Below are 27396 nucleotides of genomic sequence, written 5' to 3' on the forward strand. Positions count from 1 at the left end.
CCATTGCAGTTAAGCCAAAACCACGCCCCGTTATTCAGAGGGGCGTTCTAAAACGCTTTGAGCGCTCTCCAAGTCCGGAAGTGAATATCAGGTAGCTCGAAACTTATTAAGTCACTGATTAATAATATTTGCCATGTTTCAACATTTCAAAAAATATAATAACATAATGTCGTGGACCGAGCTAGCCATTAACGTTCAAAGACAGATTCAATGGCTGTAAGCATAGCGTATTCGACTGAATGATTAGCTAATAAATATTTGTGAAATTATTAATAAAAAGCATATGATTTGACCTGATAATAGACTACTAATGATAATATAACAACTTCAAATTCCGAGCTAGTAACGTTAAGTAGCTTAGGTTAATTTAGCTCACCTTCAATTGAGAGAATTCAGCAGTTCTCAGAGACATTTTTACAACTAATTGAAACTGAAAATAAATACATGATAATAATATGCCTACATTACGGTAGGCAGCTAATTGTTCAATTACACTTTCTTTCCTTACAATACACATTTTCTGAACCACCAAAGGAGGCGTATTTATTCTTCATGCACAAACGTAATAAATAATAGTGCAAGATCAAGATAATAGATATGTTCCTGAACACAATGACATCTATCCACGAAAAAGTGAAGAAGTACCACATAATTTAATATGACAACAAATTAGAGAAAACATATTCAAACAAACTCTTAAAATGTATTATGTATCACTCACAGGTTTAAACAAAACATTGCGTATCCTTTTTAAAAAGAGGCTTGGACAAAGTAATACTTTATTGTCACATCATTACATTTTCAGATCTACCCCCCTCCAAAAAAAAATGTCACATGCTTCGTAAAAAAAGAAAGAAGTGTTGACTAACAATGAAACGTTTACTTAAGGGCCCTTTCCAACAATGCAGAAAACAAAACTAAAATTGAAATAGTTGAAAAAAAATTGAAGAAAATAATATTAATAACACCATGAATAATAGTAATCATCATCTATGATAAATAGCACATAACATCGAACAAGCTATTGGTAAATATTGACTCTATTAATACTAGACAATTTGACAGATCTTTCAAAAAACATGCAGTGCCAGGTAATTAATTTAAATTTGTTTTAACTAGGCAAGCCTTAAGAACAAATTCTTATTTATAATGACCCCTGCCAAACCCTAACTCGGACAACACTGAGAAAATTGTGTGCCACCCAATCACAGCCAGGTGTGACACAGCCTGGAATCGAACCAGGGTCTGTAGTGACACCTTTAGCACTGAGATGCAGTGCCTTAGACCGCTGCAACACTTGGGATACTCAGAATAATTGAGGGACATACAGTATTATATACAGGATGGTATGTATGTTTTCCAAGTAGGACTACTAGCTTATGTCTACAACTAGTTTCACCTTTATTCACTATTCTCTTTTTCTTTCATTTCTGGTTAGATCTGACTGTTCATGCCACTTGTAATATGACACACCAAACCCAGACATTTCTCATGCACATGTCCAATCCATAAATAATATAAAGATTGATAAAACACAATTACAAGTCATCACCAGAAGTCATCAAGACATGATACTCTCATAAACTTGAGTATTTCATAAAACATCTGGGTCCAAAGTAAAACACAGAGCTGCTGTTACCAAACCCTCCTGTATACACAGAGCTGATGTTCTCAAACCCTCCTGTATACACAGAGCTGCTGTTACCAAACCCTCCTGTATACACAGAGCTGATGTTACCAAACCCTCCTGTATACACAGAGCTGATGTTCTCAAACCCTCCTGTATACACAGAGCTGATGTTCTCAAACCCTCCTGTATACACAGAGCTGATGTTCTCAAACCCTCCTGTATACACAGAGCTGATGTTCTCAAACCCTCCTGTATACACAGAGCTGATGTTCTCAAACCCTCCTGTATACACAGAGCTGATGTTCTCAAACCCTCCTGTATACACAGAGCTGATGTTCTCAAACCCTCCTGTATACACAGAGCTGATGTTACCAAACCCTCCTGTATACACAGAGCTGATGTTACCAAACCCTCCTGTATACACAGAGCTGATGTTACCAAACCCTCCTGTATACACAGAGCTGATGTTCCTGTATACACAGAGCAAACCCTCCTGTATACACAGAGCTGAACCCTCCTGTTCAACAGAGCTGATATTCAAACCCTCCTGTATACACAGAGCTGATGTTCTCAAACCCTCCTGTATACACAGAGCTGATGTTCTCAAACCCTCCTGTATACACAGAGCTGATGTTCTCAAACCCTCCTGTATACACAGAGCTGATGTTCCCAAACCCTCCTGTATACACAAAGCTGATGTTACCAAACCCTCCTGTATACACAGAGCTGATGTTACCAAACCCTCCTGTATACACAGAGCTGATGTTACCAAACCCTCCTGTATACACAGAGGCCTGTTGTTACCAAACCCTCCTGTATACACAGAGGCCTGATGTTACCAAACCCTCCTGTATACACAGAGCTGATGTTCTCAAACCCTCCTGTATACACAGAGCTGATGTTACCAAACCCTCCTGTATACACAGAGGCCTGTTGTTACCAAACCCTCCTGTATACACAGAGCTGATGTTACCAAACCCTCCTGTATACAGAGGCCTGATGTTACCAAACCCTCCTGTATACAAAGAGCTGATATTACCAAACCCTCCTGTATACACAGAGCTGATGTTACCAAACCCTCCTGTATACACAGAGCTGATATTACCAAACCCTCCTGTATACACAGAGCTGATGTTACCAAACACTCCTGTATACAAAGAGCTGATGTTCTCAAACCCTCCTGTATACACAGAGGCCTGATGTTACCAAACCCTCCTGTATACACAGAAGCCTGATGTTACCAAACCCTCCTGTATACACAGAGGCCTGATGTTACCAAACCCTCCTGTATACACAGAGCTGATGTTACCAAACACTCCTGTATACAAAGAGCTGATGTTCTCCCTCCTGTATACACAGAGCTGATGTCCTGTATACACAGAGCTGATGTTACAAACCCTCCTGTATACACAGAAGCCTGATGTTACCAAACCCTCCTGTATACACAGAGCTGATGTTACCAAACCCTCCTGTATACACAGAGCTGATGTTCTCAAACCTCCTGTATACACAGATGTTACCAAACCCTCCTGTATACACAGAGCTGATGTTACCAAACACTCCTGTATACAAAGAGCTGATGTTCTCAAACCCTCCTGTATACACAGAGGCCTGATGTTACCAAACCCTCCTGTATACACAGAAGCCTGATGTTACCAAACCCTCCTGTATACACAGAGGCCTGATGTTACCAAACCCTCCTGTATACACAGAGCTGATGTTACCAAACACTCCTGTATACACAGAGGCCTGATGTTACCAAACCCTCCTGTATACACAGAGCTGATGTTACCAAACCCTCCTGTATACACAGAGCTGATGTTACCAAACACTCCTGTATACACAGAGGCCTGATGTTACCAAACCCTCCTGTATACACAGAGGCCTGATGTTACCAAACCCTCCTGTATACACAGAGCTGATGTTACCAAACCCTCCTGTATACACAGAGCTGATGTTACCAAACCCTCCTGTATACACAGAGCTGATGTTACCAAACACTCCTGTATACAAAGAGCTGATGTTCTCAAACCCTCCTGTATACACAGAGGCCTGATGTTACCAAACCCTCCTGTATACACAGAGGCCTGATGTTACCAAACCCTCCTGTATACACAGAGCTGATATTACCAAACCCTCCTGTATACACAGAGCTGATGTTACCAAACACTCCTGTATACAAAGAGCTGATGTTCTCAAACCCTCCTGTATACACAGAGCTGATGTTACCAAACCCTCCTGTATACACAGAGCTGATGTTACCAAACCCTCCTGTATACACAGAAGCCTGATGTTACCAAACCCTCCTGTATACACAGAGCTGATGTTACCAAACCCTCCTGTATACACAGAGGACTGATTTATTTTGTGTCTAAACACCAGACCGTTCATTTCATAGCCAGTTCCATCAAAGCATTCAGGCAAAGTTCTCTTATATTGTTGATGAGATCAGTGAGATGTTTATAGACATAAAAGTAAACATTATGTCCTATACATCTGAACCTCTTAGCTTCATGGCAGTCTAAAGGTACACAGCACATCTGTTTGTACAGTGGGCTTTCTGTCTATTGAATGACAGAGTAAGGCACATTGACAGACTGAATTGGAAAGGTCCTCGTTTCTCAAACAAAAGTACTCCATGGATGGGCGACCTTCCCAGAGTCTCTTACCTCAAGGTACAGAGGGATTTATTTCTTCAAGTATCTCCAAAAGGGAAGGCACACAGCCCCAGCAACCCCGGGGGTATAATTGTTTATTAACCATCAGTCCCAAAATCACAGTTAAGGATTTGTTGAAGTGGTGACATGTTTGTCTAGGAGTGTTTCATATTGTAGGTTGCTGAGTGACTGAGAGCTTGGTTTGAAGCAGAGATTGAGGAGGTTTAGTTCTAGATGGGTTGGTATTTAAGGCACTGCGCTATTTGTCATTGTCGTCCCTACTCTCACTGCAGCACACACTTGTCTTTGTTGCTGAAGTTCCTGCGTCTAAGCTCCAGCCCCCGCTCCAAACGCTCATCCTCCTCAACGGCACTGAGGACACACACACACACGCATAAACAACCACACAGTACTGCATCATTTAAAACGTGTGTAAACGTTTAAAATATGTGTGCTTATGTGTGTGCATGCTTAGTGTGTCTCACTGCATAAGCATGGCTGTATAACAAACAGATGGGCTAGACTCACCCTCTCTCCTTGGCGTCCAAGTCCCTGACCAGCTCGTCCCGCTGGTTGACCAGAGAGACCAGTTCCTGCAGTAGGAGCTCCTCCCGGTGCTGCTGGGCCTTAGTCTTCTGCCACTCTGAAGAGAAGGGGGATGAGGCAAGATAGAACATTTGTGGTCATATGCACGTCCTTAAATAATGTAGTATTATAACAGAAAAGCTCACACACCGAATATGACAACGTTTCAAACCACACGGATCTTCTTCAGGTCAGATCTGGATCAAAACATTGTCAATAAAGGTGGTAATTTGGAGCATATTAAGTGTGTGGGCCTTTCTATTGTTTTCAGGGATGAGAGACAATATCATAGTCATTATATATACACACACAACTGCTGTAGGTCTACAGTCGTCTCACTGGTTGTGTTCAATGTAAACAAGGTTGTGTTTATGCATTGGACTCACTAACCTTCATTGGCCATCATGGCTCTAAGTTCTCTATTCAGTAGTTCAAATCGTTTCTCCAAGTCCTGCTCCTCCTGCCTGTTAAATACAATACATTCAATTAGCTTCCGTCTGCTGGGCGAACACACAGACACACAGAACATAATATGGCGCATTTCAGTTCAAACCATTTCCTCGTAATATAATCCTGTTACGTATTCTTAAGAATAATAGATGTGTGAGTGGTGTGTTGTGTCTTACAGCAGCTCCAGATGATCCTGTCTCCTGATCAGGGCGTTCTTCTTGTTGACCAGAGTGAACCACTCCTGGATCAGTTTCTCTTCCTCGTCACGGTCGCTACCTGGAGCAAGGACACAACACATGACACCTCAGAGGTTAGACCCTGTTATATCTACTGAGAAAAGTCATCTGTGGCCTTTGATAAGCACACGTAAAGGTAAGCCTGACACTTCCTGTTAGGTTCACAGCCACTTTTTTTTATATTGTTCTGTTTCTCACTTGATTCCATCAGTCTTCTGAGTCTCCTCTCCACGATGCCTGCTCGGTTGTCGATGTGCTTCTGTTCAGTCTCCAGGGCTTGCAGCTCACTCAGCACATACTGACTGGTGTCCTGCAGACGAGGACCATGAAGATACAGCGACACACATTGCCAAAACGGACATGCAAGGACAGACACACAGATGAACATAGACGACAAAGAGAAAACGGTCAGGAGATTAGAGGGAGAAACAGGAATAAAGGAGAAGAGAAATCCATGTTGACTCCAATGCTTCCCACGGTGAGTGTCAAGTTGGCTCCATGTCCAGGGTGGTGGAACATTCTTGATACACATGGGAAGCAGTTGAGTGTGAAAAACCCAGCAGCGTTGCAGTTCTTGACACACTCAAACCGGTGTGCTTGGCACCAACTACCATACCCCGTTCAAAGGCACTTAAATATTTTGTCTTGCCCATTCACTCTCTGAATGGCACGCATACACAATTAATTTCTCAATTGTCTCAAGGCTTAAAAATCCTTCTTTAACCTGTCTCCTCCCCTTCATTGATTGAAGTTGATTTAACAAGTAACATCAATAAGGGATCATAGCTTTCACCTGGATTCATCTGGTCAGTCTACATCATGGAAAGAGCAGGTGTTCATAATGTTTTGTAGACTCAGTGTATATAAAACACAGCAAATCAGATTTGTGACTGTACTGGGCCTTTAAGCTAAACAGAGAGAGAGAGAAGGTGGCCTAAACCAAAAGAGAAAAACAAGTGGATAATAATGTGAAGTCAAGGCAAAGGTTTGAACTGACCAGAGTATCCTCCTCCTGGCTTGGGACACTGGACTCCTGGACTTGTGCTGGGCTCCTTGACTCTACACACAGACCAAACAGCGAGACTGCATATTAGTATATTTACAACAACAATAGAAAAAACTCAGAGTATGCAGCCTTTCATATCATGCTTTACGCATTGTCCTTTTCTGTTGTCTGCTCATTCAGTTCAGGTAAAAATCTCCCGGTAAACCTCCTACCGGATTCTGAGGAGACATTCTTCACTTCTCTGTCTGATACACTTTCAGCTGACTGGACAGGAGACACAAACACAATAGATATGATAGGTAAAGAGAAACATGGCCTGGTTTAAATAGCAAAACATTAGCGCATTAATTGAACATCAATCTCTGTTGAAATACAAGAAAACAGTTTTAAAAGCTGGGAGAGTATTCAGCATGTACCTCTGTGCTCTTAGATGTGCTACTCTGCTGCTCCACCACATCCCCTTCATCCATGGACTCACTCTTCAGCCGCAAGCGCCTTTTCTTCACCAGGTCGGCGTGACCAAATCCTGATTTGGCTGCAGAGGTGTGTGACCTGGGTGGAGGCACGGGGGTCTGTGTCTCTCCCGTTCCCCCATCCAAATCCCCAGCTACGCTTCCCTTCTCTTCCACTTTTGTCACCCGTTTAGTCCAGGGGGGTGGCACTAGGCTCCCATTGGGCTTAGAAGCCTGTTCTGTAGCACCGTCCTCCAGGGAGATGCTACCTTCCTGTAACTTGCGGGCACAGAAGCGAGCAGCAGCATCCACATCAGAACCCTCACTGGGTTCAGTCACTGCATAGCTGGACTGGCTGCTGTTGTGCTCTATCTGAAGAACACTCAGCTCCTGCCCCGTAAAGTGGGTGTGGATCTGACTCAGGTAAGTCATGATGATCAGGCGGTCTGGCACAGAGAGCAGCACCATGTCTGAGGGCTCCAGCAGTCGGGAGATGCCCAGCGCAGCGAAGCCATCAAAGGCCTGTGGGAGAGGGAATAGTCAGCACAAAAAACAACGACTTCTGTGTTCCTTATAGACATTATGTATAATTATGTAAATATGTCATCAATAAGCTCATTGACGTTTTCACCTTCTTGTTGTTTAACTTGATATCGTTGGGTTCCAGTGCCTCAAAAGCTCTAAGAAAAACACCAGTAGTTAATAGAAGGACGGAGAGGACATTTTCTACTATTTTGTGAGAACTTCTACCCTATTTCCTGTAAGGAGATGGAATAATTCTACCTCTCCTACATTCAGCTGTATGGGTGGGTTTAAAGTACATGCGTGGACTACTAATAAAGTTGCTCGACATTTCACATTCAGACGAGGATCGAATATTGTGGATGATTTATCTGATTAGTGATCAAGTGCTTACATCTTGTCGGGATAGAAGTGGTGTAGGATGGAACAGAAAGCCAGACCATTACGCCAGGAGGTGTTAAAATTAGTGACCTTCACTCCCTTATAACCCTGTGTAACCACCTGGCACCACTCCAGTAAAGACCTGCTGGAGGACACGAGACCAGGACTGGGCAGAGGAACAGGCATCTGGGCAGGGTGTGAAGGAGAGAAAAGAGAGCGAGAGGAACAGAGGGAGAGAGACCTGTTATAAGTGACATTCCCATTAACATATTCAATGTTCAGCTGTGTTTTAAATATAATTAACTGTTTATATTCACTTGTAAAAAAAATAAATGTACCTCCTGGATGAGGGCGAACACATCCTTCCCATGGGCTTCGTCCTTTACCGCAGGGGGAGTGGAGGCCTCTGGGGCAACTTCCTGGAAGACCACAGGAAAGGAAAGGGGTTTCTTCTTGCTGCGTCGAGGAGGAACAACCGTATCTGACGCTTGACCAGAAGGGATCCCCTTATCTGCTGGAGTCTGTCCATTGGACTGTGGCTCTTCACTGCCTGAGTTACCCTGGATGTTACCCTGGATGTTACCCTGGATGTTACCCTGGATGTTACCCTGGGTTGTGGTGTCTGGTGAGGATGGCTGAGAAGCTTTCTTAGAGCATCTTGTTGGGACAGCCAGGTCACTGGACTTCCCCCCCCCCTCAGCCGTCTCAGATCTATAGAGACAGAAATAGGAGAAATAAGACGTTGGGACAGCAAAGGCAACTTTCAGTTATACACTCCAAAATGATTGGGAAAGACAAACATTTTTGTTGTTGTTTTGGCTCTGTACTTCAGCAGTACGGAGTTGAAATGACATACAAATATATCATACCCGCCCAAAAATGCTAACCTCCCCTGTTATTGGTAATGGTGAGAGGTTAACATGTCTTGGGGGTATGACATTTGTGCATCTATAACTTTCTCACTCATCATTATTCACAATTCATTCAGGATTATCCATAATCATGGTAGCATCCACACGAATGTAGTGTTTAGAAGCATTTTCTATTCTTATCTACAATAAAAGTGACTCCAAAAGGACACATTATTTACCATTCATTTCTACTGGGCACAAAATCATCTGAAACACATCCAAAACAAACAGCAAATGCATCCAACTCATTTGTAGAGTCACAAGCTTTATGTAGTCATTGGGTGCTGGGAATATGGGACCAAATACTTCACTTTTTACTACTTAATACACATAAGTGAATTTGTCCCAATAATGTCCAAAAAGTGCTTTAATTTCTAAACAGTTCACCCGATATGGATGAAAAACCCCTGAAAGTCTGCACAGTTATTGTATAATTTCCAATGTAAAGTCCTGGTGCACAGAGCAAAAACAACAACAAAATTGTAACTGTCCCAATTTTCTGGAGCTTACTGAATATCCTGCAAAACAAACAAAAACTGTTTAAAGTTAAGCACGGATTAATGTGAATATTATTTAACTGTGCAAGTAGTTACAAGAGCCAGATGACATGATCTGATTAACTTCAAATTGTTCTGCCAACTTACTGTTGATCCACTGATGAATCTACAGTGCAAAGAGTGGTATCAGGTTCTATCTCAAGGCCCTTCTCTTCCTTCTCAACCCCTTATTCAGTCACATTCTTATGGGAGACTGTCTCTGCTAATTCAGTCAATAACAGGCACTCCTCTTGGGCAGTGGCACAGAGAAAGGTAGAGAGCGGGCCATTGTCCATTTCAAGTCCTCTGTCAACAGGTACCCCATCTGTCCCTGTTTCTGTCCTCGTGGATTGTCAAGTTCACAGTGGAGTTTGATGTCATACTCTCAGTGGTTGCCACCAGGTCCTCCAGGACCTGTCCATGACTAGTGTCAGTAATAGTCTCTGATGGGTTACTATTTGATGAGGAGGTGGCTATGGTAGAGGGCTCACAAATGATTTCCTGCTGACCTTTCCTTCCATCTAGGTCTAGGTGGTTTGACTCAGGCCTGTCTAGACTGATTTCCTGGGGGATTACTGGTGATGGAGTCTCTTACTCCTCACTGGCCTCGGACCCTGGGAGATCTTCTGGGTTCAGAGAGAGGTCTTCCTCATGCAGGAAGGGGATCAGGCGTTTTCTGACGCAGAGGGCAGGCACAGGTACATCTGATGTCTCTTCTTCTGCCAACTGACTAATATTAGCCAGTAGCAACTTTTCCTCCTTTATGAGGCTTAGGTCATCTTTGGGGGGTTCTGCAGGGCTTATGTGAGGGACCTTGGGACACGTAGTAGATGTTCCAGGTTGAGAGGGTGGTAGAGGCCATGGGACCACTGAGTTGACAGAGACAACTTTCTCATTGTCATCCTCCTGGTCAATGCTGGTCATTGGCTCCCTTCTCCTTGACTGTCACCAGAATGCTATCTGAAGAAGTTGTTTCCATGGCGAGGATGAGTGGTTTTGGAATGTCTTCCTTTAGCATCAGTGTTAAGGGTCTCTTTTGTTAAGCTATCTGTGCTGCTCTCTTGGGCCATTGCCTCATTACTTGTATTATCTGGTGGAGGGACAGTTTTCTTTTGTTTTGGTGGAGTAAGGCAACTGGCAACAGGTGCCGTGTCTTGACTAACTCTTTCTGGGCCTACTTCCTGAAGAGGCACTGGAGGAGTGATATTTTTATTTTTGCTGCGATGACAGGGAAGTGGTTCCAGTTCAATGGTCCTGGCAAAAGGTCCTGCAGGAGGGGACAACACTGACATGGCCTGCTGTATGGACAAACCATCAGGGCGTGTGTCCTCATGTTCAGCAGGTGGTGAAGAAGATAACACCCCTGGACTGTGAAACAGAGATATCAATGTTAGCCATCTGGCATGGCTACAATAGCAATTCAATAAATTCCCCAAAATGCAGACGACCACACAATCCTCAACAATATCACAGACAAAAGACAACAGTAAACATCAACACGGCAAGCTCACTATCAGGTAACGTCCAGTTACATTCCCTGAACAACATTTCATTGGGTTCAGTTCACATGCTCATTCAGCACTAACATCCAACAATTCAACTCTCTCCTCAGGCATGGTAGTAGACTTTACGCACAAAGATATAAAAAACACAAGTTCATGACAAATAACTTTACGATAAATCTTTACAAGATCACTCAGCATAAAGAAAATACTGTACCACTCCAAATGTCTGAAGACACAAAGCCAGTCAAAACTTGACAGAGCTCCATTCCTATGGCATGAATCAAATCTGCCTCATTAAACCATGCAGGAAAGTAGTGCAGAGAGCGACAGGAGCTCTGGCACTTACCCTCCATCTACTGTATGTAAAACTCTGCTAGCCACACTCTTGCCCATCTCAAACTCCAACTCATCTGAATTGCTGTCAGGGATGAACACTGGATCGTCTCCTTACAGACTTTAGCGCCATTAACGATGGGGGTGGCTTCATCTTTATTTTCTTCCAAGCACTCTTCATAAGCTATTTCCTCCAGCTCTGCTTCTCTCGGCAGTGGGAAATGGTCTGTACAGCTTTTGAATCCTTTTTGTATTCTAGAGGTGGTAACACATCCCTCTCTGGTTTACCCTGGTTTACCCACAGTCTTCCCTTTCAGGGGTTCTGTGATCTCCGTCAGTGGTCTGTGATCTCCTTCAGTGGTTTTGTGATTTTATTCAGTGGTTCTGTGATCTCCTTCAATGGTTCTGTGATCTCCCCCAGTGGTTCTGTGACCTTTAGTGGTTATGTGATCTCTATTAGTGGTTCTGTGATCTCTTTCAGTTGTTCTGTGATCTCATTCGGTTGTTCTGTGATCTCATTCAGTTGTTCTGTGATCTCTTTCAGTGGTTTGGCAGTCTTTGTGTGGTTTGATGATCTCTTTCCGAGGTTTGGTAGTGTCTTTATGTAGTTTGGTGGTCTCCTTCAGTGGTTCGGCCTCTTGCTAAATTTTGTTGGTTGGGTCCTTTAACCATCTCCACAGTAGCTAAACGCAAAGTCTCCACTAAGCTTATCCTGCCAGTCTCTTCAGTTGTAGAGAGCTTTTTTTTTTAGCTAATTATCAACTTTACAACTACTTACTACATTAGAGCTACTTTGCAACTAAACTCAGCAAAAAAAAGAAGCGTCCCTTTTTCAGGGCCCTGTCTTTCAAAGATAATTCTTAAATATCCAAATAACTTCACAGATCTTCATTGTAAAGGGTTTAAACACTGTTCTCATGCTTGTTCAATGAACCATAAACAATTCATGAACATGCACCTGTGGAACAGTCGCTAAGACACTAACAGCTTACAGACGGTAGGCAATTAAGGTCATAGTTATGAAAACTTAGGACACTAAAGAGGTCTTTCTACTGACTCTGAAAAACACCAAAAGAAAGATGCCAGGGTCCCTGCTCATCTGCGTGACGTGCCTTAGGCATGCTGCAAGGAGGCATGAGGACTGCAGATGTGGTCCGTACTGTGAGACGCTTAACACAGCGCTACAGGGAGACAGAATAGACAGCTGATCGTCCTCGCAGTGGCAGACCATGTGTAACAACACCTGCACAGAATCGGTACATCCGAACATCACACCTGCGAGACAGGTACAGGATGACAACAACAACTGCCCGAGTTACACCAGGAATGCACAATCCCTCCATCAGTGCACAGACTGTCCGCAATAGGCTGAGAGAGGCTGGACTGAGGGCTTGTAGGCCTGTTGTAAGGCAGGTCCTCACCAGATATCACCGGCAACAACGTCGCCTATGGGCACAAACCCACCGTCGCTGGATAAGAGCATCTTGATAAGAGCATCTGCTAAATGACTAAACTGTACAGGGCACCCACTAATACTCTCATGAAGACATCAACATCAAGACCCTCCTCCTGTACAGCTACAGGAACCCGCTCATCTTCCAACACCTCCAATGTGCTCTCAGCGCTCTTCTTCGACACTGGATCTACCTGCTGTTCATTGTTGGGGTGTCCTTGGAAGAACCTGACTGACTTGCATCTTCCTCACACTCAGTGTGGACAACAGCACATTTTTCCAGATACAATCTATTTTTCTTAGAAGGGTGAATTGGGCCTCCTCAGTCAATAGTGTGTCAAAGGCTCCTGAACTGTCACAGTGAAAGTAAATGTCTGTTTCTCTATTTTACTTGGAGGGAGATGGGAGGAAAATGTCCTATAGGTACTCAGTAATGTAGATCTCTGTTACAGACACCTGTCTAGATGGGCTGCCACGGATACAGATATGAAATGACACACTTGATTGGACACTAATCTGAAACCAACAGAAGGACTGGAATCTATAGAGTCATGATCCATAGGTAATGACTTGTAATATGGGGAAAATGACTAGTGTCCAGAAAAGTTATAGCCTAAACACAGTGTTATTGGCACTTGTTGGCGAGCATTAAAACATTTTTAAAATGTCAACACCACCACAATTATGCATGTCTAGTGTAAATGTGCCTCACAGACACTTTATGCCATGCTGTGATGTGTTCAACCCCCAGTAACTTACCCTGTTTGCAAGGTATTCTTTGTTGGCTCCAATGTGCTCATGCCTACTCCCTCTGTCCCCTTCTCCTTAGTTTCCTCCTCTAAAGTAGCCCACAGAGGCCTTTCTGCCTCAGTTACAGCCTCCCTACTGGGAGGACGCTTCATATCGCACAGCCCCTCTTTCTTCTTAACATCTGACTCTCCAGCTGGAGAAATGTCTCCTTCCACTGACACAGGCATGTCTAACAGCAATGTGCGCTCCATGGTGAAGCTACCGACAGCCTTCGCGGGGAGATCCAGGAGGGGTGTAGTCGATATTGACGGTACACTATCTTTACCATTTTCCTCTTCAATCATCTGTTTTCTATGTGATTCAGAAGACTGGGTAGTGGGCTCTGGGGAAGCTGAAGACTGTGTAGTGGGCTCTGGGGTAGCAGAAGACTGGGTAGTGGGCTCTGGGGTAGCAGAAGACTGGGTAGTGGGCTCTGGGGTAGCAGAAGACTGGGTAGTGGGCACTGGGGTAGCAGAAGATTGGGTAGTGGGCTCTGGGGTAGCAGAAGACTGTGTAGTGGGCTCTGGGGAAGCTGAAGACTGTGTAGTGGGCTCTGGGGTAGCAGAAGACTGTGTAGTGGGCTCTGGGGAAGCTGAAGACTGTGTAGTGGGCTCTGGGGTAGCAGAAGACTGGGTAGTGGGCTCTGGGGTAGCAGAAGACTGGGTAGTGGGCTCTGGGGTAGCAGAAGACTGGGTTAGTGTGGGCTCTGGGGTAGAAGAAGACTGGGTAGTGGGCTCTGGGGTAGCAGAAGACTGGGTAGTGGGCTCTGGGGTAGCAGAAGACTGGGTAGTGGGCTCTGGGGTAGCAGAAGACTGGGTAGTGCGCTCTGGGGTAGAAGAAGACTGGGTAGTGGGCTCTGGGGTAGCTGAAGACTGGGCAGTGGGCTCTGGGGTAGCAGAAGACTGGGTCAGTGTGGGCTCTGGGGTAGAAGAAGACTGGGCAGTGGGCTCTGGGGTAGCAGAAAACTGGGTAGTGGGCTCTGGGGTAGCAGAAGACTGGGTAGTGGGCTCTGGCGTAGCAGAAGACTGGGTAGGGCTCTGGGGTAGAAGAAGACTGGGTAGTGGGCTCTGGGGTAGCAGAAGACTGGGTAGCAGAAGAGTAGTGGGCTCTGGGGTAGCAGAAGACTGTGTAGTGGGCTGTGGGGTAGGGAACTGAAGGTAGTGGGCTCTGGGGTAGCAGAAGACTGGGTAGTGGGCTCTGGGGTAGCAGAAGACTGGTTAGTGGGCTCTGGGGTAGCAGAAGACTGGGTTAGTGTGGGCTCTGGGGTAGAAGAAGACTGGGTAGTGGGCTCTGGGGTAGCAGAAGACTGGGCAGTGGGCTCTGGGGTAGCAGAAGACTGGGTAGTGGGCTCTGGGGTAGCAGAAGACTGGGTAGTGCGCTCTGGGGTAGAAGAAGACTGGGTAGTGGGCTCTGGGGTAGCAGAAGACTGGGTAGTGGGCTCTGGGGTAGCAGAAGACTGGGTAGTGGGCTCTGGGGTAGCAGAAGACTGGGTAGTGGGCTCTGGGGTAGCAGAAGACTGGGTCAGTGTGGGCTCTGGGGTAGAAGAAGACTGGGTAGTGGGCTCTGGGGTAGCAGAAGACTGGGCAGTGGGCTCTGGGGTAGCAGAAAACTGGGTAGTGGGCTCTGGGGTAGCAGAAGACTGGGTAGTGGGCTCTGGCGTAGCAGAAGACTGGGTAGTGAGCTCTGGGGTAGAAGAAGACTGGGTAGTGGGCTCTGGGGTAGCAGAAGACTGGGTAGTGGGCTCTGGGGTAGCAGAAGACTGTATAGTGGGCTCTGGGGTAGCAGAAGACTGTGTAGTGGGCTGTGGGGAAGCTGAAGACTGTGTAGTGGGCTCTGGGGTAGAAGACTGTGAGTGGGCTCTGGGGAAGCTGAAGACTGTGTAGTGGGCTCTGGGGTAGCAGAAGACTGGGTAGTGGGCTCTGGGGTAGCAGAAGACTGGGTAGTGGGCTCTGGGGTAGCAGAAGACTGGGTTAGTGTGGGCTCTGGGGTAGAAGAAGACTGGGTAGTGGGCTCTGGGGTAGCAGAAGACTGGGCAGTGGGCTCTGGGGTAGCAGAAGACTGGGTAGTGGGCTCTGGGGTAGCAGAAGACTGGGTAGTGCGCTCTGGGGTAGAAGAAGACTGGGTAGTGGGCTCTGGGGTAGCTGAAGACTGGGCAGTGGGCTCTGGGGTAGCAGAAGACTGGGTAGTGGGCTCTGGGGTAGCAGAAGACTGGGTAGTGGGCTCTGGGGTAGCAGAAGACTGGGTCAGTGTGGGCTCTGGGGTAGAAGAAGACTGGGCAGTGGGCTCTGGGGTAGCAGAAAACTGGGTAGTGGGCTCTGGGGTAGCAGAAGACTGGGTAGTGGGCTCTGGCGTAGCAGAAGACTGGGTAGTGGGCTCTGGGGTAGAAGAAGACTGGGTAGTGGGCTCTGGGGTAGCAGAAGACTGGGTAGTGGGCTCTGGGGTAGCAGAAGACTGTATAGTGGGCTCTGGGGTAGCAGAAGACTGTGTAGTGGGCTGTGGGGAAGCTGAAGACTGTGTAGTGGGCTCTGGGGTAGCAGAAGACTGGGTAGTGGGCTCTGGGGTAGCAGAAGACTGGTTAGTGGGCTCTGGGGTAGCAGAAGACTGGGTTAGAGTGGGCTCTGGGGTAGAAGAAGACTGGGTAGTGGGCTCTGGGGTAGCAGAAGACTGGGCAGTGGGCTCTGGGGTAGCAGAAGACTGGGTAGTGGGCTCTGGGGTATCAGAAGACTGGGTAGTGCGCTCTGGGGTAGAAGAAGACTGGGTAGTGGGCTCTGGGGTAGCTGAAGACTGGGCAGTGGGCTCTGGGGTAGCAGAAGACTGGGTAGTGGGCTCTGGGGTAGCAGAAGACTGGGTAGTGGGCTCTGGGGTAGCAGAAGACTGGGTCGTGGGCTCTGGGGTAGAAGAAGACTGGGTAGTGGGCTCTGGGGTAGCAGAAGACTGGGCAGTGGGCTCTGGGGTAGCAGAAAACTGGGTAGTGGGCTCTGGGGTAGCAGAAGACTGGGTAGTGGGCTCTGGCGTAGCAGAAGACTGGGTAGTGAGCTCTGGGGTAGAAGAAGACTGGGTAGTGGGCTCTGGGGTAGCAGAAGACTGGGTAGTGGGCTCTGGGGTAGCAGAAGACTGAGTGGGCTCTGACTGTGTAGTGGGGAAGCTCTGGGGCTCTGGGGTAGCAGAAGACTGGGTAGTGGGCTCTGGGGTAGCAGAAGACTGGGTAGTGGGCTCTGGGGTAGCAGAAGACTGGGTTAGTGTGGGCTCTGGGGTAGAGAAGAAGACTGGGTAGTGGGCTCTGGGGTACCAGAAGACTGGGCAGTGGGCTCTGGGGTAGCAGAAGACTAGTGGGTAGTGGGCTCTGGGGTAGCTGAAGACTGGGGTAGCAGAAGACTGGGTAGTGGGCTCTGGGGTAGCAGAAGACTGGGTCAGTGTGGGCTCTGGGGTAGAAGAAGACTGGGTAGTGGGCTCTGGGGTAGCAGAAGACTGGGCAGTGGGCTCTGGGGTAGCAGAAAACTGGGAGTGGGCTCTGGGGTAGCAGAAGACTGGGTAGTGGGCTCTGGGGTAGCAGAAGACTGGGTAGTGCGCTCTGGGGTAGAAGAAGACTGGGTAGTGGGCTCTGGGGTAGCAGAAGACTGGGTAGTGGGCTCTGGGGTAGCAGAAGACTGTATAGTGGGCTCTGGGGTAGCAGAAGACTGTGTAGTGGGCTGTGGGGAAGCTGAAGACTGTGTAGTGGGCTCTGGGGTAGCAGAAGACTGGGTAGTGGGCTCTGGGGTAGCAGAAGACTGGTTAGTGGGCTCTGGGGTAGCAGAAGACTGGGTTAGTGTGGGCTCTGGGGTAGAAGAAGACTGGGTAGTGGGCTCTGGGGTAGCAGAAGACTGGGCAGTGGGCTCTGGGGTAGCAGAAGACTGGGTAGTGGGCTCTGGGGTCAGAAGACTGGGTAGTGCGCTCTGGGGGGAAGACTGGGTAGTGGGCTCTGGGGTAGCTGAAGACTGGGCAGTGGGCTCTGGGGTAGCAGAAGACTGGGTAGTGGGCTCTGGGGTAGCAGAAGACTGGGTAGTGGGCTCTGGGGTAGCAGAAGACTGGGTCAGTGTGGGCTCTGGGGTAGAAGAAGACTGGGTAGTGGGCTCTGGGGTAGCAGAAGACTGGGCAGTGGGCTCTGGGGTAGCAGAAAACTGGGTAGTGGGCTCTGGGGTAGCAGAAGACTGGGTAGTGGGCTCTGGGCGTAGCAGAAGACTGGGTAGTGAGCTCTGGGGTAGAAGAAGACTGGGTAGTGGGCTCTGGGGTAGCAGAAGACTGGGTAGTGGGCTCTGGGGTAGCAGAAGACTGTATAGTGGGCTCTGGGGTAGCAGAAGACTGTGTAGTGGGCTGTGGGGAAGCTGAAGACTGTGTAGTGGGCTCTGGGGTAGCAGAAGACTGGGTAGTGGGCTCTGGGGTAGCAGAAGACTGGGTAGTTGGCTCTGGGGTAGCAGAAGACTGGGTTAGTGTGGGCTCTGGGGTAGAAGAAGACTGGGTAGTGCGCTCTGGGGTACCAGAAGACTGGGCAGTGGGCTCTGGGGTAGCAGAAGACTGGGTAGTGCGCTCTGGGGTAGCAGAAGACTGGGTAGTGGGCTCTGGGGTAGCTGAAGACTGGGCAGTAGGCTCTGGGGTAGCAGAAGACTGGGTAGTGGGCTCTGGGGTAGCAGAAGACTGGGTCAGTGTGGGCTCTGGGGTAGAAGAAGACTGGGTAGTGGGCTCTGGGGTAGCAGAAGACTGGGCAGTGGGCTCTGGGGTAGCAGAAAACTGGGTAGTGGGCTCTGGGGTAGCAGAATACTGGGTAGTGGGCTCTGGGGTAGCAGAAGACTGGGTAGTGCGCTCTGGGGTAGAAGAAGACTGGGTAGTGGGCTCTGGGGTAGCAGAAGACTGGGTAGTGGGCTCTGGGGTAGCTGAAGACTGTGTAGTGGGCTCTGGGGTAGCAGAAGACTGGGTAGTGGGCTCTGGGGAAGCAGAAGACTGGGCAGTGGGCTCTGGGGTAGCAGAAGACTGTGTAGTGGGCTCTGGGGTAGCTGAAGACTGGGTAGTGGGCTCTGGGGTAGCAGAAGACTGGGCAGTGGGCTCTGGGGTAGCTGAAGACTGTGAAGTGGGCTCTGGGGTAGCTGAAAGCTGTGTAGTGGGCTCTGGGGAAGCTGGCATCTGGAGCAGCTCTGATTCATCTGAGATGATTTGCTTGTCACCCTCAACTCTGATAATAGCAGCTTCTGGTTTAACATCGTTGTCTGAGCTGAGAGGGCAAACATATGTGAAGGACATCAGTATTATGACACAGTGAATACTTACAGATCAGACACTCAAAATAACTGTAGGACAGGGCCAGGCATTGTCTTACATTTGAACTATTGCCAAGGATTACCACCAGACCATAATTCACACATATATGGTAAACTTGAACTGGGGTATCCCTGAAGTCATCAATTACTCTCAGTGTTACAGAGATGCCTCCCTTCCTTCCACACTTACCCTGTCGTCCAGTGATTTTACATCTGGCACTAACATGTTCTCATCTACTTCCCCCTGTTCCTCCCTGAGGACTTCATATTTAATCATCACTTCTCCAGAGTCCTGCTCTGGTTCCTGATCATTAGCTTTCTCCTCTAGGGCCTTCCAGAGTGGAACCTCTGGCTGCTCCAGGGCCACTGTTGGAGGCTGAGGCTGTGGGTCTGTCTTCTCTGGCAGTTCTACATTCTCCATTGCATCCTCAGCTATGGTGTATAATGTGAATCTCAATTGGATCATAGGTTCAAGGACTTCAGGCATTTTGGGTGTCTCTAGGCTTACTGGAGTAGCATCCATGGTTTTACCCATAGAAATGGAATAACTACTGTTTGATAGTACATCTACTTCTATGGTTTTATCTACACTGACACTGCCTGACAAGGGAAGCGTTTCTGCTTTTGATGACACATGGTCAGAAGAACTGAAAGAGAGACTGAAGGTGACATGGAACAGGACATGGAGTGTGACAGAGGAAATGAGAGTTAGACAATAGAAAGGTTGACAAGGTTAAAGGACATTTCGTAGAGAGGAAAATGCTAATAAGATGTACTCTCACTTACCGCTCTTTCAGAACACAGTTAGCATCTATTCTGTGTTCTTCCAAAAAGCCTGCTTCCTCTTTCGCTGCGTTCCATTCAGAACTATGTGACTCCTCTACACTCTTGTTCACTTGAACTTCTAGAGTGGCTGATTTGTGCTCATCAGCTTGTGATAATGAGGCCTTCTCATCCCGGGGTTGATGGTACATCTGTTTCTTATCATTCTCTTTGGAGCCCATAACCTCCTCAGTCCATGATGGCCTTTTCGCTTTGATTGGCATTTTCATTTCCTTGTCTTTGCTGGGAGGACCTGCCTTCAGAGCAGCCATGTTTTTCAAAATTTCCTTGTCTTCATCTGACCTGTTGAGGTCATATAAACAAGGTGAATGAGGCACTGGGCTCTGTTTCCCGTGCTTCTTATCAACGGGCTGCTCTAGGCCTTTGGCGTGCTTCTCAGCTGCACACGTGATGTTTCCAATCTCTGGAAGTGTCTTTGTGTCAACTGGGCCGTGCTCTACGTGGAGCTCCATTGATGTTGGCACTCCAGTTGACTCTGGATCAGCTGTCCGTTCAACACTGTGGAAAGGGACATTGATGTTAAGGGTCTGAGCATCAATGGAGATATTATTCTCAGAAGTGCGCGCGTGTATGTGTGAATGCGCGTGTGTGTGTGTGTGTGTGTGTGTGTGTGTGTGTGTGTGTGTGTGTGTGTGTGTGTGTGTGTGTGTGTGTGTGTGTGTGTGTGTGTGTGTGTGTGTGTGTGTGTGTGTGTGTGTGTGTGTGTGTGTGTGTGTGTGTGTGTGTGTGTGTGTGTGTGTGTGTGTATATATGTGCACGTGTGTGAGTACAATTGCAATGGTAAACATATTTTTTTGTGTTAAGGAGAAACAAAGAGGAGCTTTCAATAAACACACAAATAGTTTCTGTAAAATAGCCCAGTATAGTGTTTAGGCTTGTAAGGATGACATGTTATTATACATCATCACATGAGGATGAGGAAAAAGGATGAAACTGCAGCACAGTGTTAGTGTGTGCTTGTCTACGAAATGTCACACTTACCCTCCATCCTGTTGATCCCTTCCAGTCATCAAGGGGCTGAATGGTGACCTCTTTACTGCGCCCACTTTTGATGTTTCTTCATCTGCATTGTCCTCCAAAAATAAGTTACCGGCCATGACTGACGGATCAGGCGTCTCTATGATTATGTCATCAAGGTCGAGCTCAGCCAATGGCGGCTTGTCTGCACTAAAAGGTTTTTCACCCGGGGTTGAGGCAGAGTTGTCCTCTGGTTTGGCAGGTTGAGAAGGCACTTCTTTGGTCTCATTGGATTTCTGTTTAAAGTCAGGCTTCTTTTCAGCCAATGGCATGCTATCAGCACTAAAAGCTCCCCGGATGTTGGTGGAAGGCTCTTTATGGGTAGTGCTCTCTGGTGCTTCTGTCTCTGGGCTAGAGAAAGGCCATGGAGGAGGGAGCGCTGGAATAAGCTCTGCTGAGACTTCTGTGTGAATAGGACCAGGAACACCAGTTGCTGGGTCGCCATCTTGCCCAGAACTGAGGAATAAAGATACTTGGTGTCAGAGCTCAGACGTTGAGAGCAGGGAGGTTGCGGGGGAACACAGCAGGCAGGTCACACACATTGGCAGGGTCATGAACCAGTAGTGTTAGGGAGGGTTGTGCTTTATAGAAGGTGAAATGAAAGTAGGTGTAACAAGACAAAGGGGAGGGGGTGAGTAATTATGGGTATAAATACCAGACACTAGAGACATACATGCCACTCTTTACCCATCCTCCCTGTTTGAGGCCATACATAGGCCTATTTCTGCCCTTTATGAATCAACAGGGATCCATCAAGCAGGAGGTCAGATTACAGCGTGTCTCTGCACTATTGCTGTAAAGCTGAAATCATGGCAATGGTTCCTTTCACTCCATAAAAGTTTTGTATCCATTGGCATCCATTTCATGGTTAGGCAAAAAATTATAGCAATCAATAGAGACGAAAAAGGCCATTTTTACACCAACAAATAACTTTCAATTCATTATTATTTTTCAAATAATCTTTCTCAAAACGTTTGGATATTGTCCCATACAATAATCTGTACTCTTACTTTTTGTTAATTTTGCCGACGCCGCTGCAGTTCCCCAGTGACCCCACTAGACCCCCGACTTTGAATACCACTGCCTACTACATCACACATCAACAAGACAGCAACAACTCCATTTAAAAACCAACGTGTGAGGTCCAAGCTGTGAAGTGGCTGTACGTACGGTGTACCATCACTAGGAACTCACCCTTTAATAGTACTGGCATCTTTCAACCCCGCAGCTTTCTCAGCAGAGGCTTGTTGGTTCGTGATCCTGATGGCGCCAACAGTCCTGGGGGAGTGAGGAGACTCGTCCCCTCTCAGAGCCAGGGGAACGGTCTCACTGGAGACGGTCCTGGGGGAGTGAGGAGACTCGTCCCCTCTCAGAGCCAGGGGAACGGTCTCACTGGAGACGGTCCTGGGGGAGTGAGGAGACTCGTCCCCTCTCAGAGCCAGGGGAACGGTCTCACTGGAGACGGTCCTGGGGGAGTGAGGAGACTCGTCCCCTCTCAGAGCCAGGGGAACGGTCTCACTGGAGACAGACACCGTCTGCTGCTCTGACAGTTTCGGACCTAGAGCAATCAGGGAGGAAAACATATAGATTATCCTATAATTAAGCAATAAGGCCCGAGGGGGTGTGATCGGGGGTTAGTACAGTTTGCACATTAGACTGATTGTATAAATATAGTGAGAACATGGCAGAATGTCTCACCAAGAGTAGGACTGTGGTAGTCCTCTTCTGTGAGAGTCTTCAACCCCCTCTGTATCTCTGTAAAACACACACACATACACACATCATGTCATGGTGATAACGCACAATATTATGTTATTTCAGTGTGTACAATTACGGCACTCAACAGTGCATAACATGATTTATACAGTATGTAAGTGTTGTTGGAACTGATATTTTACTGGCAGCAGTAACAGAACGTTCTACTCCATTACATATGCAACAGAATGTGCCATTCTGTCTACAGACAACAGGTACTTTGTGCAGAATATATTCTTAGCTAAGTACACCACTTCATTGGTACTGTGCCTTCAGCACTGCTCACAGGCATTGACATGAATTTTCGTTAAAGCTACATTTGGCCGTGGAATATTGTGGTTGTCTCAGTGCTTTGCCAACAGGTAGTGTCGGGCAAGGGACAAACTGTCCAGAATGGTTCTATTGATGAAACTAGGCTGACGTCTTGGAGCTAGTTGCCCTCCCATGCTGTGAGACCTGTTAGTTCAGTACCTGACTGGGAGACAGTGAGAACAGCTGAGGCAGGGACAGTAGCAGGAAGCAGAGGGACAGGCTTGGGTAGAGGGTGAGAGAGAGGGGCAACAACTAGGGCAAGTTTATGGTGGGTGTTAGGGTGAGGAGTTGGAGGGTTGTGAGAGAAAAGACATTTGACAGGAGGTGAGGACTTAGGGAAGGGGATGGAAAGGGGAGGAGAGTGAGGGTTACACAGGGCATCCAGGTCTAGTCTAGTCAACAGGGGTACAGTGGGGACAGGGGCCATGGCATCTCTGGGAGAGGGAGAGAAATAGGAGGGGGACAGGCCAGAGGGGCCTGACACAGGCCTTGGCCTCCCCCACTCCCTCTGCCGGACTGAGAGAAGAGAGGTGATGAAGGGGATCGACAGAGAGAGAGTGGGGGTGGGATGAGAGAGAGAGAGAGAGAGAGAGAGAGAGAGAGAGGGGGGCGAGAAAGAGGGAGCGAGAAAGAGAAAGAGAAACAGAATTGTAAGTCAAAGATAGTAGGTAAACAAAGGAAGGGAGAAGAGAAAAATTATATAATTAGTTCAGCAACGAGAATTAAGAGTGAAGACATAGCAGCAAGTCAGCTTGTCTCACGCTCCAATATAATACAACCGAATAGAAACAAGCTACACAAGCTATAATTACAGAAGTAACACCAAGTTATCAGCTTTGGCTACCTGGCTCAGGGTTTGGGAGCTGGGGTTTCGGGAGCGGTGGGTCTGGCTGGGATAGGGCAGTCAAAGTGTTTTTATCTTGAGGAGAAGCAGCAGTGGAAAAGATAGAGGGGGAGGAGGGACGCTGATAAGTTGATACAATCTGAGGTCTGAAGACATTTGAGCGAGCTGCAGTAGAGGAAGAGGGGGGTGTGGGGTAGTGTAGTGTAAGAAAAACTACAGCATGAGACAGTCAAACCTCTATGAGTCAAACTTAAAGACATATAATGGCTAATGTGATAAAGTAGGTGGCCTTTGACCTATGAACTGCCATGTGTCTGGTACCTCTCTGTGGGTCGGAGGGGGGTTGAGAGATGCTAACACCCCGAGGCTTCAAGTCCACTGCAGGGCCACTCAGAGCCCCTGGGAGACTACTGAAAAAAGACCCAGGTACTAGCAGCAACAAGGAAAGGAGAGAGGGAAGATAAATAGCAGAAACCAATGAGTGAGAGCGATGACCTGGTAGAAAGAGGGAAGATAAATAGCAGAAACCAATGAGTGAGAGCGATGACCTGGTAGAAAGAGGGAAGATAAATAGCAGAAACCAATGAGTGAGAGCGATGACCTGGTGGAAAGAGGGAAGATAAATAGCAGAAACCAATGAGTGAGAGCGATGACCTGGTGGAAAGAGGGAAGATAAATAGCAGAAACCAATGAGTGAGAGCGATGACCTGGTAGAAAGAGGGAAGATAAATAGCAGAAACCAATGAGTGAGAGCGATGACCTGGTGGAAAGAGGGAAGATAAATAGCAGAAACCAATGAGTGAGAGCGATGACCTGGTGGAAAGAGGGAAGATAAATAGCAGAAACCAATGAGTGAGAGCGATGACCTGGTGGAAAGAGGGAAGATAAATAGCAGAAACCAATGAGTGAGAGCGATGACCTGGTAGAAAGAGGGAAGATAAATAGCAGAAACCAATGAGTGAGAGCGATGACCTGGTAGAAAGAGAGAAGATAAATAGAAACCAGCGATGACCTGGTAGAAAGAGGGAAGATAAATAGCAGAAACCAATGAGTGAGAGCGATGACCTGGTGGAAAGAGGGAAGATAAATAGCAGAAACCAATGAGTGAGAGCGATGACCTGGTAGAAAGAGGGAAGATAAATAGCAGAAACCAATGAGTGAGAGCGATGACCTGGTGGAAAGAGGGAAGATAAATAGTAGAAACCAAGAGGGAATGACCTGGTAGAAAGAGGAAAGATAAATAGCAGAAACCAATGAGTGAGAGCGATGACCTGGTGGAAAGAGGGAAGATAAATAGCAGAAACCAATGAGTGAGAGCGATGACCTGGTGGAAAGAGGGAAGATAAATAGCAGAAACCAATGAGTGAGAGCGATGACCTGGTGGAAAGAGGGAAGATAAATAGCAGAAACCAATGAGTGAGAGCGATGACCTGGTGGAAAGAGGGAAGATAAATAGCAGAAACCAATGAGTGAGAGCGATGACCTGGTGGAAAGAGGGAAGATAAATAGCAGAAACCAATGAGTGAGAGCGATGACCTGGTAGAAAGAGGGAAGATAAATAGCAGAAACCAATGAGTGAGAGCGATGACCTGGTAGAAAGAGGGAAGATAAATAGCAGAAACCAATGAGTGAGAGCGATGACCTGGTGGAAAGAGGGAAGATAAATAGCAGAAACCAATGAGTGAGAGCGATGACCTGGTAGAAAGAGGGAAGATAAATAGCAGAAACCAATGAGTGAGAGCGATGACCTGGTGGAAAGAGGGAAGATAAATAGCAGAAACCAATGAGTGAGAGCGATGACCTGGTGGAAAGAGGGAAGATAAATAGCAGAAACCAATGAGTGAGAGCGATGACCTGGTGGAAAGGGAAGATAAATAGCAGAAACCAATGAGTGAGAGCGATGACCTGGTAGAAAGAGGGAAGATAAATAGCAGAAACCAATGAGTGAGCGATGACCTGGTGGAAAGAGGGAAGATAAATAGCAGAAACCAATGAGTGAGAGCGATGACCTGGTGGAAAGAGGGAAGATAAATAGCAGAAACCAATGAGTGAGAGCGATGACCTGGTGGAAAGAGGGAAGATAAATAGCAGAAACCAATGAGTGAGAGCGATGACCTGGTGGAAAGAGGGAAGATAAATAGCAGAAACCAATGAGTGAGAGCGATGACCTGGTAGAAAGAGAGAAGATAAATAGCAGAAACCAATGAGTGAGAGCGATGACCTGGTGGAAAGAGAGAAGATAAATAGCAGAAACCAATGAGTGAGAGCGATGACCTGGTAGAAAGAGGGAAGATAAATAGCAGAAACCAATGAGTGAGAGCGATGACCTGGTAGAAAGAGGGAAGATAAATAGCAGAAACCAATGAGTGAGAGCGAATGACCTGGTGGAAAGAGGGAAGATAAATAGTAGAAACCAATGAGTGAGAGCGATGACCTGGTGGAAAGTGGGAAGATAAATAGTAGAAACCAATGAGTGAGAGGATGACCTGGTGGAAAGAGGGAAGATAAATAGCAGAAACCAATGAGTGAGAGCGATGACCTGGTGGAAAGAGGGAAGATAAATAGCAGAAACCAATGAGTGAGAGCGATGACCTGGTAGAAAGAGGGAAGATAAATAGCAGAAACCAATGAGTGAGAGCGATGACCTGGTAGAAAGAGGGAAGATAAATAGCAGAAACCAATGAGTGAGAGCGATGACCTGGTGGAAAGAGGGAAGATAAATAGCAGAAACCAATGAGTGAGAGCGATGACCTGGTGGAAAGAGGGAAGATAAATAGCAGAAACCAATGAGTGAGAGCGATGACCTGGTGGAAAGAGGGAAGATAAATAGCAGAAACCAATGAGTGAGAGCGATGACCTGGTGGAAAGAGGGAAGATAAATAGCAGAAACCAATGAGTGAGAGCGATGACCTGGTAGAAAGAGGGAAGATAAATAGCAGAAACCAATGAGTGAGAGCGATGACCTGGTGGAAAGAGGGAAGATAAATAGCAGAAACCAATGAGTGAGAGCGATGACCTGGTGGAAAGAGGGAAGATAAATAGCAGAAACCAATGAGTGAGAGCGATGACCTGGTAGAAAGAGGGAAGATAAATAGCAGAAACCAATGAGTGAGAGCGATGACCTGGTAGAAAGAGGGATACTACAAGGCAAGCCTTAAGACGTGCACTGATGTTACTTTGACTTTTTCTAAACCACAATTTCCTGTTAATAATGCAGAGGACATTTCTGTTATCTTACAGTAACACTGGAAGTCTTAAACGAAAGCAAACAGGTTCAAAAGTGCCCCTGGTTGATGCTACTATTCATTTCTATGTTGCTCAAAATCACTCTCATTAGACAGGCCAGACAAACCTACAGCATGCTCTTGCTGGGGGATACTTATGTTGAAAATAATTCAAAGCAATTCATAGGTAAATCAGGGAGTACCATCATGCAGATTGAAAAAGAAGTGAAGCTTCAGTAATCACTTGTCAAGGCAGCATCATTCAGTCTATCTGCCTGGCTGGAGGTACCTGAGCCGCAGCTGGGACGGAAGATTTTGAGCAGTGGTTGATAGTGGGTAAAGACTGGCACTGAGGAAACTGGGGCTCCTAAGGATACTAATGGCACAGAGGCTGATAGAACTGATGGAACTGGTGGAACTGATAGAACTGGTGTAACTGAGGGAACTGGTGTAACTGAGGGAACTGATGGAACTGGTGGAACTGAGGGAACTGGTGTAACTGAGGGAACTGATGGAACTGGTGGAACTGAGGGAACTGGTGGAACTGAGGGAACTGATGGAACTGGTGGAACTGATAGAACTGGTGGAACTGAGGGAACTGGTGTAACTGAGGGAACTGATGGAACTGGTGGAACTGAGGGAACTGGTGGAACTGAGGGAACTGATG

The 27396-nt window shown here is 47.0% G+C and overlaps 1 protein-coding gene across 1 annotated transcript; it reads right to left on the bottom strand.

Moving 5' to 3' along the window:
• Nucleotides 1-3221: 3221 nt before the first annotated feature.
• On the bottom strand, nucleotides 3222-25853 carry LOC118384979 (EH domain-binding protein 1-like protein 1). The gene is made up of 18 exons (XM_052520748.1): nucleotides 25780-25853; nucleotides 25307-25359; nucleotides 23827-24000; nucleotides 22293-22349; nucleotides 21789-22152; nucleotides 20559-21050; nucleotides 19521-20075; nucleotides 8258-8630; nucleotides 7933-8105; nucleotides 7648-7696; nucleotides 6981-7538; nucleotides 6777-6828; nucleotides 6556-6617; nucleotides 5757-5868; nucleotides 5499-5598; nucleotides 5263-5336; nucleotides 4816-4930; nucleotides 3222-4659 (listed from the first exon to the last, which is right to left on the bottom strand). The coding sequence occupies exons 6-18, from the start codon at nucleotides 20864-20866 to the stop codon at nucleotides 4572-4574; spliced, it is 2619 nt and encodes an 872-aa protein (XP_052376708.1). The 5' UTR covers nucleotides 20867-21050; nucleotides 21789-22152; nucleotides 22293-22349; nucleotides 23827-24000; nucleotides 25307-25359; nucleotides 25780-25853; the 3' UTR covers nucleotides 3222-4571.
• Nucleotides 25854-27396: the final 1543 nt, after the last annotated feature.

Source organism: Oncorhynchus keta, chromosome 6, assembly GCF_023373465.1.
Source record: "Oncorhynchus keta strain PuntledgeMale-10-30-2019 chromosome 6, Oket_V2, whole genome shotgun sequence".
Lineage (NCBI taxonomy): Eukaryota > Metazoa > Chordata > Actinopteri > Salmoniformes > Salmonidae > Oncorhynchus > Oncorhynchus keta.

Coding starts and splice junctions, on each gene's coding strand:
- LOC118384979 (XM_052520748.1), bottom strand. CDS start 20,866: ATGCCATTGGCTGAAAAGAAGCCTGACTTTAAACAGAAATCCAATGAG. Junction 7,539..7,647: donor TCAAGTTAAACAACAAGAAG/GTGAAAACGTCA, acceptor CCTCTCCCACAG/GCCTTTGATGGCTTCGCTGC. Junction 4,931..5,262: donor AGCCATGATGGCCAATGAAG/GTTAGTGAGTCC, acceptor CCTTCTCTTCAG/AGTGGCAGAAGACTAAGGCC.